This window comes from Coloeus monedula (assembly GCF_965178545.1).
Source record: "Coloeus monedula genome assembly, chromosome: 2".
NCBI classification, from domain to species: domain Eukaryota; kingdom Metazoa; phylum Chordata; class Aves; order Passeriformes; family Corvidae; genus Coloeus; species Coloeus monedula.
In genome coordinates, this window is record NC_138782.1 from 44,810,715 (window position 1) to 44,826,450 (window position 15,736).

At 42.4% G+C, this 15,736-nt stretch overlaps 2 protein-coding genes across 4 annotated transcripts in view; one reads left to right on the top strand and one right to left on the bottom strand.

Annotated features, from left to right (window-relative positions):
- The window catches only part of WDR27 (WD repeat domain 27), a gene marked incomplete at its 5' end in the record, with an annotated part of 93,192 nt that extends 84,833 nt beyond the window's left edge, over positions 1-8,359 (bottom strand). The window contains 8 exons of the mRNA XM_082276738.1: positions 427-562; positions 1,882-1,996; positions 2,914-2,984; positions 3,477-3,528; positions 4,250-4,363; positions 4,812-4,936; positions 7,189-7,330; positions 8,177-8,359. Of these exons, the coding sequence (XP_082132864.1) occupies positions 427-562; positions 1,882-1,996; positions 2,914-2,984; positions 3,477-3,528; positions 4,250-4,363; positions 4,812-4,936; positions 7,189-7,330; positions 8,177-8,359 (938 nt within the window). The remainder of the gene's footprint in view (positions 1-426; positions 563-1,881; positions 1,997-2,913; positions 2,985-3,476; positions 3,529-4,249; positions 4,364-4,811; positions 4,937-7,188; positions 7,331-8,176) is intronic.
- A 4,244-nt stretch (positions 8,360-12,603) lies between these two features.
- Positions 12,604-15,230, top strand: LOC309586445 (UPF0669 protein C6orf120 homolog; the record flags this gene model as incomplete). 3 transcript variants are annotated; one of them, XM_082303327.1, is made up of 3 exons in its annotated part: positions 12,604-12,935; positions 14,101-14,208; positions 14,629-15,230. In XM_082303327.1, exon 3 carries the CDS (start codon positions 14,673-14,675, stop codon positions 15,228-15,230), a length of 558 nt encoding a protein of 185 aa, XP_082159453.1. In that variant the 5' UTR covers positions 12,604-12,935; positions 14,101-14,208; positions 14,629-14,672. The 3 variants fall into 3 exon arrangements, with proteins under 3 accessions (XP_082159453.1, XP_082159452.1, XP_082159451.1); XM_082303326.1 differs by lacking the exon at positions 14,101-14,208; XM_082303325.1 differs by lacking the exons at positions 12,604-12,935; positions 14,101-14,208 and adding an exon at positions 12,952-13,451.
- Positions 15,231-15,736: the final 506 nt, after the last annotated feature.

Here is a 15,736-nt window from a genome sequence, read left to right on the forward strand (position 1 = left end):
TTGACTGGAGCAGGTTATGTAGTTCAGAAATTATTTAAATTTGGAAGGCATACTGACACAGTCACACAGTGGCTGCAGCAAACATTTTTAGGACAGAAAACTCAAAATAAGTTTGATTTATTAATTACATTTTAACTCATCTTCCCTCATCATCTGGTTTCAGTAGATGCTAAAGTATATTCTCAATGACATTTTCATAAAATTATTTTTTCAGAATAAAAACCAGTTTTAACTTTGTATCAGCTTGTGTACATTATCCTCCCAAGTGTGGGCCACCAAAACTTGCAGATCACTAAAAACATTATTTGATTTTTCTATTGCATTTTTCAAAAAATAGTAAGTTGCAGTGAAAATAATTCAAGAACCAATAGGAGCTCCTAGAAATAAATTCAAGCTAAATACTAGGTGGTATTTAAAAGGACTTACGTGTTTTCTTCATTATGGAAACATACAAAAAAGTCACAATGTTCAATTAAGAGGATAGGCAATGATGTTTCCACTGATCCTTCTGGTCTCGTTTTATTGTCTGTTTTGCAAAGCTTGGAATTATTTTGCCCATCACCTAAGAAAGTCAACAATACCAGCTATCAAAAAACTAAGAAACAAGGGAAATAGGATTCAAGAGAGAATTTGTAGCAGTGATGAAAAACTAAGACCACACTCAAGAAACTTCTATTTCAAAAGACAGATAAATCCTAAGAGCCAGCTTTCCTTGTTATTATGTGGGTTTTTTCAAATACCTAGAGACAAAATCCAAAGAGTCTACTTATGGACTGAAAAGGAGTTTGCAGATTTTAGGGGTTTTCACCTCAAGAAGTGACACCGAAAGCCATATTCCAACAATCCTTAAACATGATGGGTATCTTTCCACTAGCCTGAAAATTCCCTGGACACTAAAGTTACAACATAATCCAAAAGCAAGATGAAAATCCACCTCAATTCCCTGTTCCCAAGGAGTCTCCAATCCATTCTGCATGTGTAATTCACACTTAAGAATTATTAGCATTAAATTCAGCATTAGGCACAGACATTACATCACTCTCTTTCAAACATGAAAGTGAGATCCACAGATTTTAAATAATAACAAGAAATGTAGCAGTCTTTCTCCTTAGGTTAGGGCTTTAGGATTATGGAAGCAGGACCACTAGGCAGGAAAGAACACAACAGTCATTGATCCAGAAACAGAGGAAGCGAGGCAAATGAGATTTCCCTTTCCCTAAGAAAGCCACAGCAGTGCTGAGGGGATGGACATTTACATGGCACCACACCAGGGAGAGGGTGACCTCCTGTTGTACCAAGGCTGTCACCTGCTCATGGTGATCCCGAGGCAGAACAAGAGAACTATCAAACCAGTGTGGTATCAGAGAATCACCCTGCTGGGGTTACCAGGGCAGTCTTTAAAAACTCATATGTACTCCATGTTATACCACTAGAAATATCACAGTCATAAAAATATCGTTTCATGAAGGCACTGGTATGGATTAAAAAATATCTAAGAAAAAACAAAAAAATAAAGAGATTCCTAGAAACTTCAAAGGTAACTGAGAAATGGTACTCCATTTAGACTAATTTTTAGGCAGTGATTCTGTTGTCTCTGAAGCCTTGGACAGTTAATTCAATAAAAAACATAATAGTGCACATGATGCAATGTCTTATGAACAAATGCATTGGCCAAGAATTTATTATATACATAGGTGAGTAACTCCTTCCAGATACACCAATACCCAACTACGTATCAGCTTCAGAAAGAATTCCATGCCACAGTCTAAGACTCATAAGTCTATCACTTACAATAAATTATCATGGTATAAAAAGCACACACTCAGTAGCCAGTAACAACTACACTATACCATCAACAGCATTCTAGGAACACTGTGCTACCTATTTCTTTGCCAGATTTCCACATTTTATTACAGAATTTCTCTTGTTCTTTCTTTAAGTCGATATGTGCTATGCAACGGTAATTATGATCACTGATTAAACTGAAGATCCAAAGCTGCAAGAAAAAGAAAAAGCAATTGCAATAACATTTTGACACTAAATATAAAGCTTACATGAATACAAACTAAAGATCTAACATTTAAAACCGTGGAGGTAATTAGTGAACTTTACTGTATGGCATCTCACCTTGGACAAGAACTTCAATTATATGTATTTCTAAGATTATTAAAGATAATTAAAGGAAATGTATTCAAAAGCAGCAAAAGCAGCAATGATCAGTTTGAACTGCACAACTAATTCCCACAGGTTATGTGTTTGAAAAAAGCTCCTTATAGACTATTTGCCACAATTAAAAATCACAGGTAACATGCATGTAATTGCTCACTGGGTCATGTACATGGATTTCATTTATACTTTTCTCATTTTAGACACCACTATAGTTAAAGCTTTAATTTTCTTCAGAATTACTAAATAGTAACACTGAAGAAAAACAGCTGGAAAATATCACGTAAATATATTCTTACTATTAAGGAAGAGGTGAAATGGATATTCACATTTACCACATTTTAATTAGAATTCCAAAATGCTGAAATCATAGCCTCTTCCATTTATTGTCATGCATTTCTTTTTTTTTTTTTTTTTTTTTTTTGACCAAAATAGGAGAATCCTGTTTTTCACCTATTTTGGTTTTTTTTAACAGATATATTTATCGCCTCTCAGTGTACTCTTCTTACATAATCACTGATTGTGCTCTTAAAAATTTTCCTGGTTTTCAGGAAAAAGTTTCTGTTTTGTAATAGAGGTCTTATGTACCATTTATGGTTTGCACTCAAAACACTGAATTGTGCTTACTAAAATAACTCTTTTAGCAGTTCAAAACACTTAGGTAGTTTGTGAACCTTCTTTATAGACAGAAACATTAATAATAGTTGACTCTTGACACAGAGACTGAGTTTAATGGACAATCCTTACCTGTCCCTCAGCACATCCAGTGATAATCTGTTTGCTTTCTTCATCAATTAGCAGACTTAGCAAAGGAAATGCTGCTCAAAAAAGAAAGATAAAAGCATTTCTAGAGTAGACACAAATCAGATACTTAATTAAAATATATGATTAAAAATTGCATCTTCCTATTCATAAAGACAGGCGGGTAAAGCCCTTACTGCACTCTATTGGCTGCACAGTGCTTTGTGTGCCTTGGCCTTTGTGCTGCTGAGGGCTTTCTGTTTGCAGGTCTCTGAGCTTCCTGTCACCCAAGCTGCCATGGCAGGGCTTTCCTGCACCTGTCACCCAAGCTGCTGTGGCATGGTTTTCAGACTTGTTTATGAAAGTACACTAAAACTATCCACTGAGAAGCAGACTTTAAGGAAAAAATATTTACTGTTGGCTTTAAAGGATAATATGTTTACTGCTACCTAGTCCACTAGAATTATTTTCACTAAATCAACCTAAAACTTCTATAATAATCATAGATTATTGTTTAGAGATAGGAGGTTTTTGCTGTGAAAAAATACATTTAAAAATAGAAAACTTACCTGTTATTATTCCTGACTGATATATTAACTGGCTGGTAGAATAGTCCCACACCTTTAGATTAAAAAAAAAAAAAAAAAGATATAAAGAAAATATAAAGATAGGTACCTACTTAGATGCCTACAGAAAATACAACTTTTAACAGCCATCACGTGGTGAAAACAGAGAAATGCAGCCACTGAAAGGGATGTTCTTAGGAAAGAATTTTTTTCAGCACCTGTTTCCAGCTATGATAAGCATCCCTGGTGAAAAGGGTGGAAGTCACATGATATGGATACACAAAGTATCATCTTTGCTTAGGTTGACCTCTCAGTGATTTTAGCTAAATTTATGAAAAGGTATACATGGAAAAGAAAAGAGGGGAGGGGTGCATTGCATACAATAACCCAATCCAATATTCCCAAAAGGTAAAATTCAGATCAATGTCAGCAGACTCAAAGGGAAATGTTTTCCTTCAGTTCAGCATATCTGAAACACTTCAGTTGCAGCCAAACTGATCAAAATATTTTATTTCTATTTTCCAGATGATAATAATCACTGAAATTAATACTTAACCATGGAAAGATTTGAATATACAAAACCTGCATTGTTCTTTTAAAAAAGAGTTATTAATTTTTACTACAATTTCCCAAGAAATTCTAAGAACAATGTCCTTATCTCCGTAAAGTCAAAGATGTTCTTTATTTAATCTTCAAAACATATTTAATGGGGAATAAATAAGACTACTTCACATATTCACTATTCTTTTTTAAGTTCATCTCTACAGTTTCCTTGCCTTAAAGGTTCTGTCTTCTGACACTGATACGAGCATATTTTTCTCCCATGTGCAAAATTCAGCAGCAGTTACCGGAGCCAAGTGGGCGTCCAATTCAGCTAGTATAGCTTCATTCTGTGATTAAACAGAATAGACTTCAACATAAAATTGACTAATAAGTGTTTTAATAATCAACAACTGTTGCTAATCATTGTCAGATTTGTTTTCAAAGTAAAATTCAGTAAGATTTTTCTGATTGAAACTGAAGCCCTGTATACATCCTGCTGGCAAAGCCACTACACATTACATTTGCTTCTTCAGACTGAATGATATAGGAATAATTTTCAATGACCTAAGAATATTTTCTACTTCTAAGTTATTGAGGTACTATTTCATTTCAATTCCTTAAACCTAGTCTTCTATCTGATATATGATGCATTATCAAGAATCAATTCTACTTATTTTATGACACAAAATGAATGTTTTTGCTTCATTTGACTAACATTTCTGTATCATGATTTTATTTGAAAGCAAATAAGTAAAAGAATTATCAGTACCATGGCTACAAAGTATGGTATCTCACCTTTGCACTTAACACGTAGATCTGATTTCCAGCACATACTGCCACTTGTTGATCATCTGGGCTAAATCTTACATGAAGCACCATTCCCAAAAGAGTTCCTATAACAATTCCTCGAGGTGTAAACCCTGCAGCAATTGTATTGTTAATGAGACTCAATGAAATACAAAAATCTGGTGCAGTGAGATCCTTAGAAGTTTTGCATAGCAGTTACTAACCACAGAGCTGTCCCAGTTTCTGTTAGGAAGATGTACAGACAAACACACTGTTTAATTACACCAGGGTATTAGAAAGAAAAGTATAGAACTAAGCAGCACCAGAATTCCTCCATCTGCCCTGTCACCTAGACATGATCTGGTGCTCTTTGAGATATTAATAATTGCCATTAAATCATGTTTTCATGCTTCCATTGAAGATTGCCAGGGAAAGGGTTTTTGGAGTAGGGTGATGTGCCCACTAGTGCCATATTCACTTTGGAGGAAAGAAATCCTAACTGAAGCACAGCATAACAGGGCTTTGAAAAATACTTCTTCTGGGAGAATATGCCAGCCACTCAGCCAACAAGTAAGGAGAATTTTCCTCCTCTGGTTTTAATTTTTCTGTGGGAAAAAACTGAAAGAGGAAGTACAAGACTAAATATCATTACAGAGTCAGATAAGACTAGCTCTGAGAATAGGTCATGTTTCACTCCTATCTTCATTATTTCATTCTGGTCATCTCACTGGTTCAAGCAGACTGGTTTCTGCAGATCCCTATTTTATAATGCTGCCTTTAATGTGATGACAGTTTGGATATTCTAGGGTTTCATAGAGAACAAATTAGCTAGAATACAAACACAATAACAGGTGTCCTTTCAGGCTTTCATCTTAGATGATGCGGAGTCTTTTTACAATTGATTAACAGGTCAAGATCCGACAAAGAATTCCTTAACTACTTTGACACAGTTTATAAGAAATAGTACGAGAAAACATGCCAAGAACGTGCAGAGGACAGTCTGGGGAGACAAAGACTTTACAGCATCTGCTGAAGAGCCTGTAGATGGAGAGAAAATGAAAAAATCCAGCAGCAGACAATCTGGATGTCAGATGTCTTTGTATCAAAACTACACATACTCTTTTTCTGTCTGCTACTTTCTATTCCTATTTTCCAGTTTTATTTCCTCCAAATTCATAGTCCTATTTTATTCCCAGTTCCTGAAGCATCCTTTGATTCTCTATGTTACTCTTACACAGATTAAAATTTAATACTGACCTTTTTTTATAAAAATCACTGATTTTGTTAAACTTTTCTTTACAACATTAGTTTTCATAGTATATATATTTATATATATGTATATATATATATGTAAATTCAAAGTGGAACAGAGTACAAGCAAACTCCCTCACATTAAGTCATCAGCAAATCTCTAACTATAGGTAACAAGGAGGAAACTTTTAGTAGTGTGGGGCAATACCATGCAACTTTAAATGTTGACACCAAAGGGGGACAGACTGCCACTGGGAATCCAGTGAATCATGATTCTGGGGATTTTGCCCTTTTTTTTTTTTTCCTTTCATCGTTCTTCTACTTTCCAATGAATCAATTAATTTAAGTTTGCAGAGAGGTTAGCACTGCTCCCTAGAATCTAATTTCATTGGTTGAAGCTCCAAACCAAGACGGTGGTCAGGATACTAAAACTCCTGTTCTCTGTGTGTTATGTCACCACAATGCTTTCACTCATGCACTCTTCTCCCAAATCAGATACTTGCATTGGTCTCTCTCTCACACACACATGAAAACAGTGTTCCAGAGACAGAAGGAGAGGCAAACCAAGATGCAAAATACTGGTTCCACAAGTATTCCAGAAAAGGTAGTATTTTGGCGTTGCATATTTAATTATGCAGTACTGCTATGACTAACTTTTCTTCTGTCCATTTTACTCCACAATGGCAGAACGTCACTGCCTCTGCACTGTTTCTCTGTGTTTGCCCCGAGGTTGCCAGCAGGCGCTCGCTCCCGCACAGCACCTCGGCCAGCTCCCGACGCAGCTCAGCATCGCCGCTGAACGCAGCATCTCCAAAGAAGGTACAATGACAGGACAGGCTGCGCTACCGGCCTGGTTCAAGTCGGCATTGCCGAAGAAGAGCGACAGAGAAATAAAGCATTAATGTGGCTGTTCGTGCTGCTGAATCTGAGTGGCTGAGGTGTGCTTCTCAGAAATAACGATCTTGTTATAGAAGGAGCAATGGGAGAAAAGGAGGTGTTGGGGGTGGCCTTCCAAGGTGGCTGCTGCTCAGAAACTGGCTGGACATTGGTCTGAGTCAGTGGTGGTGAATGATTGCTTTTGAATCACTTCTTTGTTTATATACATGATATATAAATTATATAAACAATACTGTACCTTCTTGCACTTTCTGTGTACATTCATCAAGATTCCACACTATCACACGTTCATGTGAGGCAGAGCAGACAAGAAGTGGATCGATTTTACTTCCAAATGACACTGCAGAAATTGAGTAATGATGCCCCGACAAATATAATGGCTGACAAATGTAGATAAAGAAGAGTTAAATGAATCACTTCAAACAAAGATTATGACTAATACAAAACTAAAAATGGATAATGTACATGAAATCAACACAATGATAACTAATTTTTATTTACAATGTAGCTGTACTGGGTTTGGCTGGGATGGGTTTGGCTGCATGGCACAGTGCTTTGGATTTTGTGACAAAAATAGTGATGATAACACAGCAATGTTTTGGCTGTTGCCAACTACTCTTTGCACAGCATCAAGGCACTTCTCTTTTTTCCTACTTTTTCTCAGTTTCCCCATCCCAATAATAGGCTGAAGATCCACAAGAGGATGGGAGGGGACACAGCTAGAACTAATTTTTCAATTTGCTGAACTGGCAAAGGGACATTCCCTACCATGTGATATTGTGCCCAGCAATAAAACTGGGGTATTGCATGCAAGAAGGTGTTGAGGGCCTGGGAGATTGATTCTAAGGCGGCTGTTGCTCAAAGCCTGTACTGGGATTGGTCTGCTAGTAGGAGGTGGTGACTGCCTTCATATAGCTTTTTTCTTTTTCTTCCCATCACTCATTAAACTACCTTTGTCTCTACCTGTGACTTCTCACTTTTGTGCATCCTATGTTCTCCCCTACCCTGCTGGGAAGGAGTGAGCAGGAGACTGAGTGAGGCTTTAGATGCCAGCCAGGGCCAACCCACCACAACAGCTTATTTTATTCTTATCACAATAACAAAGTCCATAACAAATGCTAGTATCTTTCCAGCATTAAAGTGAAACCTAACATTTCTATCTCAAATATTTTATTTATGGCTTAGTTTAAAGTAGCAGCCTACAAAAGGCTCTATTCTAGCTTTACCTGAGCAGTGGCTGCGTTCCAGACGCATAATTCATTGAGATTCACAGGGAAAGCACAGAGGTGGTGACTGCATGCCAGCTGAAAGAGGGGCTCTGGCAGTTTGCCTTTAAACAAGTGTTTTTCGCAGACAACGTCAGGATTGCGGCTTCCTCCAGAGGCACGGCGGGCCCCGGCGCTCTCCATCCTGCGGCTGCGAACGGCCCCGCGGCAGAGCCGGACCACTGGGGCCGCCCTCCACCGCCGGCTGCGTGCTGACCGCGGGGGCTCGAGGGCTGTCACAGCCCCGCTCGGAGCTCCCTCCCGCTGGGAGGCGGAGGGCCCCGGCCCCGGCCCGCGGAGAGCCCCCGGCCCCGGCCCGCGGAGAGCCCCGGCCCCGGCCCGCGGAGAGCCCCGGCCCCGGCGCGCCCAGCCCGGGCCGTAACCAGGGCAGCGCCGCGGCTGACGGGAGGCCGGGCGGCACAGCACAGCACAGCCCTCGCTCGCCCGCGGAGCGCGGCGGGCCCGCGGCAGCAGCCGCTGTCCCTCACCCCGGCAACGGGCCCCGCGGCCGGCGACAGCCGCCCGGGGCCGCTTCCTGCCGCTCCATAGCGGCGTCCTGGGCTGCACAGAAAGCAGCACGGCCAGACGGCCCAGGAAGACGTCTGCCCCACTCGTGTCCCACTCGTGGGACGCCAGCTGGAGCACTGCACCCAGCGCTGGGGACCCAGCACGACACAAGCAGAGACCTATTGGAACGGGACCTTAAGGACAGACGTGAACAGATCGCCTGTAAAGACAGGCAAAGAGATTTGGTCTGGCCGGACCATTCAGCCAGAATGGGTCATGTTGGAACAGACCATGGTGGGTCATCTATGTCAACCTCCCTGCTCAAGCAGGGTCATCCTAAAGCACATGGCACAGGATTGCACCTAGACAGTTCTTCAATATCCCCATACCCCTCTCTTGAGAGAGACTCTACAACTTCTCTGGGCAATCTGTTCCAGTGGATGGTCACCTCCACGGTTCTTCCTCATACGCAGGTGGAACTTTTTCAGCCTGGAAAAGAGAAGGCTCCAGGGACACCCTATAGTACCCTGTGAATATATAAAGCAAGCATATAAGAAAGACAGAGAGAAACTTTTTACAGAGGTCTTTAGTGTCAGGACAAGGGGCAAAGACATTAAACTAAGAGGGAGTTGACTTGGATTGGACAGAGGGAGCATATTTTTTACAATGCAGGTGGTGAGGCACTGGAACAGGGTGCCCAGAGAAGCTGTAGATCCCCTGCCACTGGAAGCGTTAAAGGCCAGGATGGAGGTGCCTCTGCCCCCAGCAGGGGGGGTTGGACTAAGTGATTGTTAAATGTACTTCCCAACCCAAACCATCTGTGGTTTTGTGATGCAGAGAACACAGCACAGACAGCACATGAAGCAGCATCGCCAACAAGGAAAACAAATCTTCTACTTTCCCCAAGTTGGTGGATGATGCCAAACTGGGGGGGGAGCAGTCAGAAACAAGCTGATGAGAATTGCGTGGAGTCCTGTAAGAATAAGTGGAATCCCACATCTGACACAGAGTAACTCCATGCAAGATGAAATGCTGAAGGGTGGCTCTCTGGGAAGGGGCTCCCCAGAAAAGGATCCATACATCCTGCTGGACAAGATGAATATGAGCCACCACAGTGCCCTTGCAGCAGAGGCAGCCAACTGCATCTTGGGCTGTGTCTGTAATAGAGAGTAGCCAGCAAATTGTGGGAATTATCCTTCCTCTCTATTTGGCACCTGTAAGGCCACACCTGCAGTGCTATGTATGTATGTTTTTGGTACAAGAAAGATCCTGAAGTACTGGAGCAATTCTAGTAGAGAGCAAGAAAAATGGTCAGGGAGCTGGAGAAAATGATGTACACAGAGAGTCTGAGAGAACTGTGCCTCTTCAGCCTGGAGATGAGACAGCTGAGACTTTATTGTTGCCTACAACAACATAATTAGAGGATACAAGAAAGACAGAGATACTTTTCTCAGAGGCACTCAGTGATAAGCTGGAACCTGGGAAAACCCAATTACAGTTACATCCAATTAGTATTTAATTTTTTTAAAATATCATGACAGTAGTTGAATATCAGAACAAGTTTCTGAAGAGAGGTTGTAGATCTCTATATCTGGTGTTGTCCAGGAGTCAAATGGACATGGCCCTGAGCAACCTAATTTAATTAGAACTGTTTTGAACAGGAAGGTGTATTGGGGGAGTCTGGAAGTCCCTTTCAACCCAGTTTATGGTTTTATGATCAAGTTTTTGGTCTGTACCAACTTAAACCATTTTGATGCAGATCAGTCAATACCAACCTCAACTGCATTTCAAACAGGTATTTTCTATTGGAATGTCTTTATTGTGTCCATCTGTAATTAACACTACAAGCATTTTTTCTTTATATAAGCATCTGATATATGTTATCACTGACAACATAGTCTCCCTGTCTATGTTAGTTTTGCCTGGAGAAAGCACCAGTCAAAATTCTCTTTTGTGTGTGTATGTGAATGTGGATAAAGCCACTGTATTGAGCACTAGCTGCACAGAGGCAATCCAGTGCTCTGCACATGACACTGTTTTTCTGAACTGTGACTCATGGCTGGGAAAATTTTGTTGTTAATATGCTGATGACAATTTTCATGAGCGATACAGTCATGAATATGTTACGACAGTTTTGTCATCGGTAAAGAAAAATAAACGCTGACACAGCCAAAAAGGAGTTGTTCTGACAGGCAAACGACTCCTGGGAGTCTTAAAGAACTTGTTCTGAAACATGTTGTGTCTCTGTATCAGCTTCTAGGCAGTTAAGCAATACCCCTATTTAAAATTTTCACCTTGCTTTATTTTCATCTTTCAATGTTTGTACCTTCAATACTTTCAACAACTTACTGTCCATAACAACTAGGGAACTAGCAGCAATCCAAGGAAGTATCACAGATCTTGAACTGATTTCTTGACTGTATAGTGTATTAGTGACGTGTACGTGTGCAGGGAGAATTTTTTACCTCATCACACCCCTATGAAACACCTCTGTTTCTATGCAACACAATGCTAAAAGACCTTGGCTTCACACACTCCCTCACCTTGGGTACCCACCTATGACAAATCACAGAATCAGAGAACCAATTATGTTGGAAAAGACTTTGAAATTATTGAGTCCAGCCTATGACTGAACACCACCATGTCCAATAGACCATGGCATTAAGTGCCACATCCAGCCTTTCCTTACACACCTCAAGGGACAGTGACTCCACCACCTTCCTGGGCAGCCCGTTCCAGTGTCTAATCACCCTTTCTGTGAAGAATTTTTCCTAGTGTCCAACCTAAACCTCCCATGGCACATCTTAAAGCCATTTCCTCTTGTCTGCCCATTTGTTGCCTGGGACCAACCCCCACCTGGCTACAGCCTCCTTTCAGATGGTTGTAGAGAGTGATAAGGTCTCCCCTGAGCCTCCTCTTCTCCAGGGTAAACACCCCCAACTCCCTCAGCTGCCCCCTATGGGACGTGCTCCAGACCCTTCACCAGCTTCATTGCCCTTCTCTGGACCCACTGCAGCACCTCCAGTGAAACTGACATCCACGTGGAACATGAAAGACTGCTGAAAACAACAGTGCCTTACCGTATCATGCTTTTGTGTCCAACAGTATATTTCTAGTGGTCTCAATACTCAGTCATAAGAAGAACTTTAAAAATGAGGTCTAGCAATTTTAATATTTCTATGGTTTAAGCAGAATAACAGTCTTTATAGGAACAAAACTGATTTCAAAAAAGCTAAAATTTATCAGACTCTGCATTTGGCAGTTTTATGTAGCCAGTTAGTTTGAGCTAGGAATGAAGAGAACAAGTTACATGAGCATTATGAAACCAGAAGGCTTGGAAGATAGAACATTAGCTCAGTTAATACAGGGCCCTTGGGGTATGTACACAGGCTCTCTTAAATCTCTTAGAACACAATGCACTCCATAAAGACTTTTTTTTTCCATTTCAATCTTTCACTCTTGTTTATGATTTTAAGCAGCTCAGCCAAACCCAGGTAATTGTTGAAATCAATGGATATTCAAAAGCAGTGTTGGGGGTTTTGTTGCTGTCACACTATTTTTCTGATCTGTGACCTCAGATCAGGCTTATGCCGACATTCAGATAAACTGCCGCTAACTAAGGGAGGGACGCCTATCCTCCAGCAAACATCTTACATCCAATTTCAGTGCAGCTGAAGGAAGGCTTCTCTAACTTTAGGCTTCCGCGGTGAAGAACACTTCACCCGGCGCACCAAAGCGTCCCCGATCCGTGCCCCGCTGCCTCTCCAGGCCCGCCCCTCAGCCGTCCGCCCGCGCCCCGCCCGCCGCCCGCCCCCGCCGCGCGCCCCGCCCCCGCCGCACGCTCTCGCGATACCGGGGGCGCGGCCATGCCCGGGGCGGGGCGGGAGCGCCCGGCGGCACTGGCGGCGTTCGGGGAGGGTGCGGCGGCTCCACCGCCCCCAAGCGACCCCGCCCGCGCCGCTGCGGGCCGGGCTCGGCCAGGCACCGGAGCGGCTCGCGGGGCACGCAGGGAGAGCGGTGTCCGGCCCTCCCCGTCGGCTCCTCAGCGCCGGCCTCCTCTCGGCCGCCGCGCTGTCCCGGGGCCCGCCCCGGGGAGGGGCTTTCCCGCGGGGCCCCGGCCGCGCTGCGCTGCCGCACGTCCGCGGAGTCGCCGCTGCTCTTCCTCGCCGTGGCTGCGGCCTCGCCGGAGCCGGAGCCCCGCGGCAGGTCGGAGGTGAGCCGTGCCCCAGCCCCCGGCCGGCGGGGTAACGCCGGGCCCTACGCCGGGCCTGTCGGGGCCGCCCGGCGGGAGCGGCGCGGAGCCGCCCGCGTCCCCCGGAGCTGCCGTCCCGCCCGCGGGGAGGCGGGGGCGAGCCGGGGCGGGCAGAGCTGCTCGTTCGTGGCTCTGTCCAAGGTTTCTTGGAATCGCTTCTCCTCCCGAGCGCTGCGCCAGCGCCAGCATGCTTTCGTTCTTTGCTAGATAACTTTAATTATTTTCTGGTCAGATGTGGAGATCCTCCTGTGCCTCCGCTCGGCTTTTTCGTCACTACTTCGATGTACAAGTGACAGAGAGTCACCTCCCTGATGCGGCGGAAACAAAAGACTGTTTTTTCCTGTAGCCGTTGAGGGAGTTTTGTCAGTCTGGCAGGTTCAGCGAATGCTGCACCTTGTTCTTTTATGCTGTCTTTGCAGAATTGTGGCCCTGCAGTAGAGAGGCATCTGGAGCAGAAAACGTCGAACTACAGAAACAGTTGGGCATTTTTTTCTGTTTTTTTTCTCCCCTGGATCCATTCAATTGTAGAACTTCTAATGCTTAAGTGACATCTCAGTGGAAGTAATGCAGTTTGTTTTGATGCTAGCAGGGTACAAAACGACTTACAGGCAGCTTTCTGGTTTCACATAATTGCAGTGTCCTTCTGGAAGGAATGAGGGGATGAAAATCTTCCTCTTAAACATGAAGGTGTTCAGGCTTGTGGCTTCTGTGATTTGCATGTCAAATTCAGTCAGCGGTATACTTTGGAAGCCTTCATCAAGGTTTAGAAGCTGCTGCTTTGCACAGAGACTTAGTGCAGCTGTTTAGAGTGCTGGAGTGTGGCAGGCACACTCAGGCTGTCTTGACTGGGAGTGTGCAGCAAGGAGGGAATAGGCTGTAAGAACCTTGATCTTGCAGCAGTCCTTTCCATCTTCCCCTTGTCCTGATACCTCCAGCCTTATCTTTTGTATGCAAATGCTGTAAAGAGCTGAGCATTTTTAACAAAATCTTCTTGAAAGTATGCATTTTTTTTCAGGGAAAATATGCCAGATTTGGTCCTAGAAACAAGCCACACATCAGGGTCATAAATTAATGTATTACCTCATTAGATAATTTATTTTTATTTCTAACTCCATCTCCATGCAAGCTGGAATGCCTACTGCTTCAAATCCACATCCAGATCTGCACCTTTATTGTCTTTTGAAGTTGAGAGGATGGGAGAACAAATAGGATGCCCTAGAGTACCTCATATAAAGTTAAGCATCTTCAAGCATGCAAAAGCCTTCCTTTCCTTAACTGTTGTTTTGTTTGTTTGTTAAACTGAAGCTAAAATCATTATTAGGTTTCATCCCTTCTGGGTATCTGTCAAGTCTGGCATGCATGCGGGTAGAATGAAACTAGAGTCTCTATGTCAGTTCTGTTGCAAGAACACTGGCTAGATTAATTTCTGTTTAACTTTTGGAAACTTAAGCCATTTTATTCTGACAAAGTTCTGAATCTTAGCACTGGTTTCTGTGACTATTAAAAAATACAAGTTAATGTAACACACCTAATTGAAGTTAACTTTGTATGGGTTAGAGAGGATTTATAAAAATTACCAAATTTAAAAAAAAGTAATAGATTACTTCCAAGAAGGGAATATATTAAAATCTGAATTGTGTTTTGTATTCACAAGGTAGCACACGGGACACAGGAAGAATCCAAATACAGCTTAAGACCATGGCAACACACTGGAGAAGACTCCTGACAGTATTTGTGACGGCTCAAGTACTATTGGTGGTAAATGCCTTTGAGGAAGAGGACATACCGGAGGAATGGATTCTTCTTCATGTTGTCCAAGGTCAGATTGGAGCAGGAAACTACAGCTATTTGAGACTAAATCACGAGGGAAAGATAGTTCTGCAGATGCGGAGTTTAAAAGGTGACGCAGACTTGTACGTATCTGATGTGACACTTCACCCCAGCTTTGACGAGTACGAGTTACAGTCTGTAACTTGTGGCCAAGACATCGTCTATGTGCCTGCACACTTCCGCCGCCCTGTGGGAATAGGGATTTATGGCCATCCCTCTCACCTGGAGAGCGAGTTTGAAATGAAGGTGTACTACGATCGAACAGTTGTACAGTACCCATTTGGCGAGGCTTCTTATAACCCTGAGGAGATGGAGGCAAACCAGAAATACTCACAGTCTACAGAAGATGAACCTCAGGATGAGGAGTCTGTTTTCTGGACTATACTTATTGGAATCTTGAAATTAATACTTGAAATTCTTTTTTAAATTGATACACACTGGACTTAAGTCACACTTCATCCTGTGGAATTGGTATGAATGACTTGCTGTAATATTTAATACTCATTATGTTTCCTGAAGAGATAATCAGGTTACATTTCCTAAACCAGAAAGGAATTGGGGAGAAAAAGCCATACTTAATTTTATATTGTAAATCCTCCCCAATAGGTAAAATGAGCAGCCAGCACAGTATTTGCAGTGCTCTTCAGAGATCAGGGCTTAAAAATGAATGTATAGTTGGGATCTTGTTAAATTCATTTAAAATAGGTGCTTAGGAGAATCAATTCCAATTCAGTATTTTCTATTGTATTTTATAAAGAAAAATTAATAAACTACTGCACTTCAGTCCCCCTCTCAATTTAGATCATATTTAAAAATAAAACCTGCTTCTTTTCTGAGCAAGTATCTCCAGTAAAACTGATTAGCAACGTGTTTGAGTGTATTCATGAAGTTGAGGAGCTTAGGGTGAAGGAAGGAGAAAACAATCAATCAAC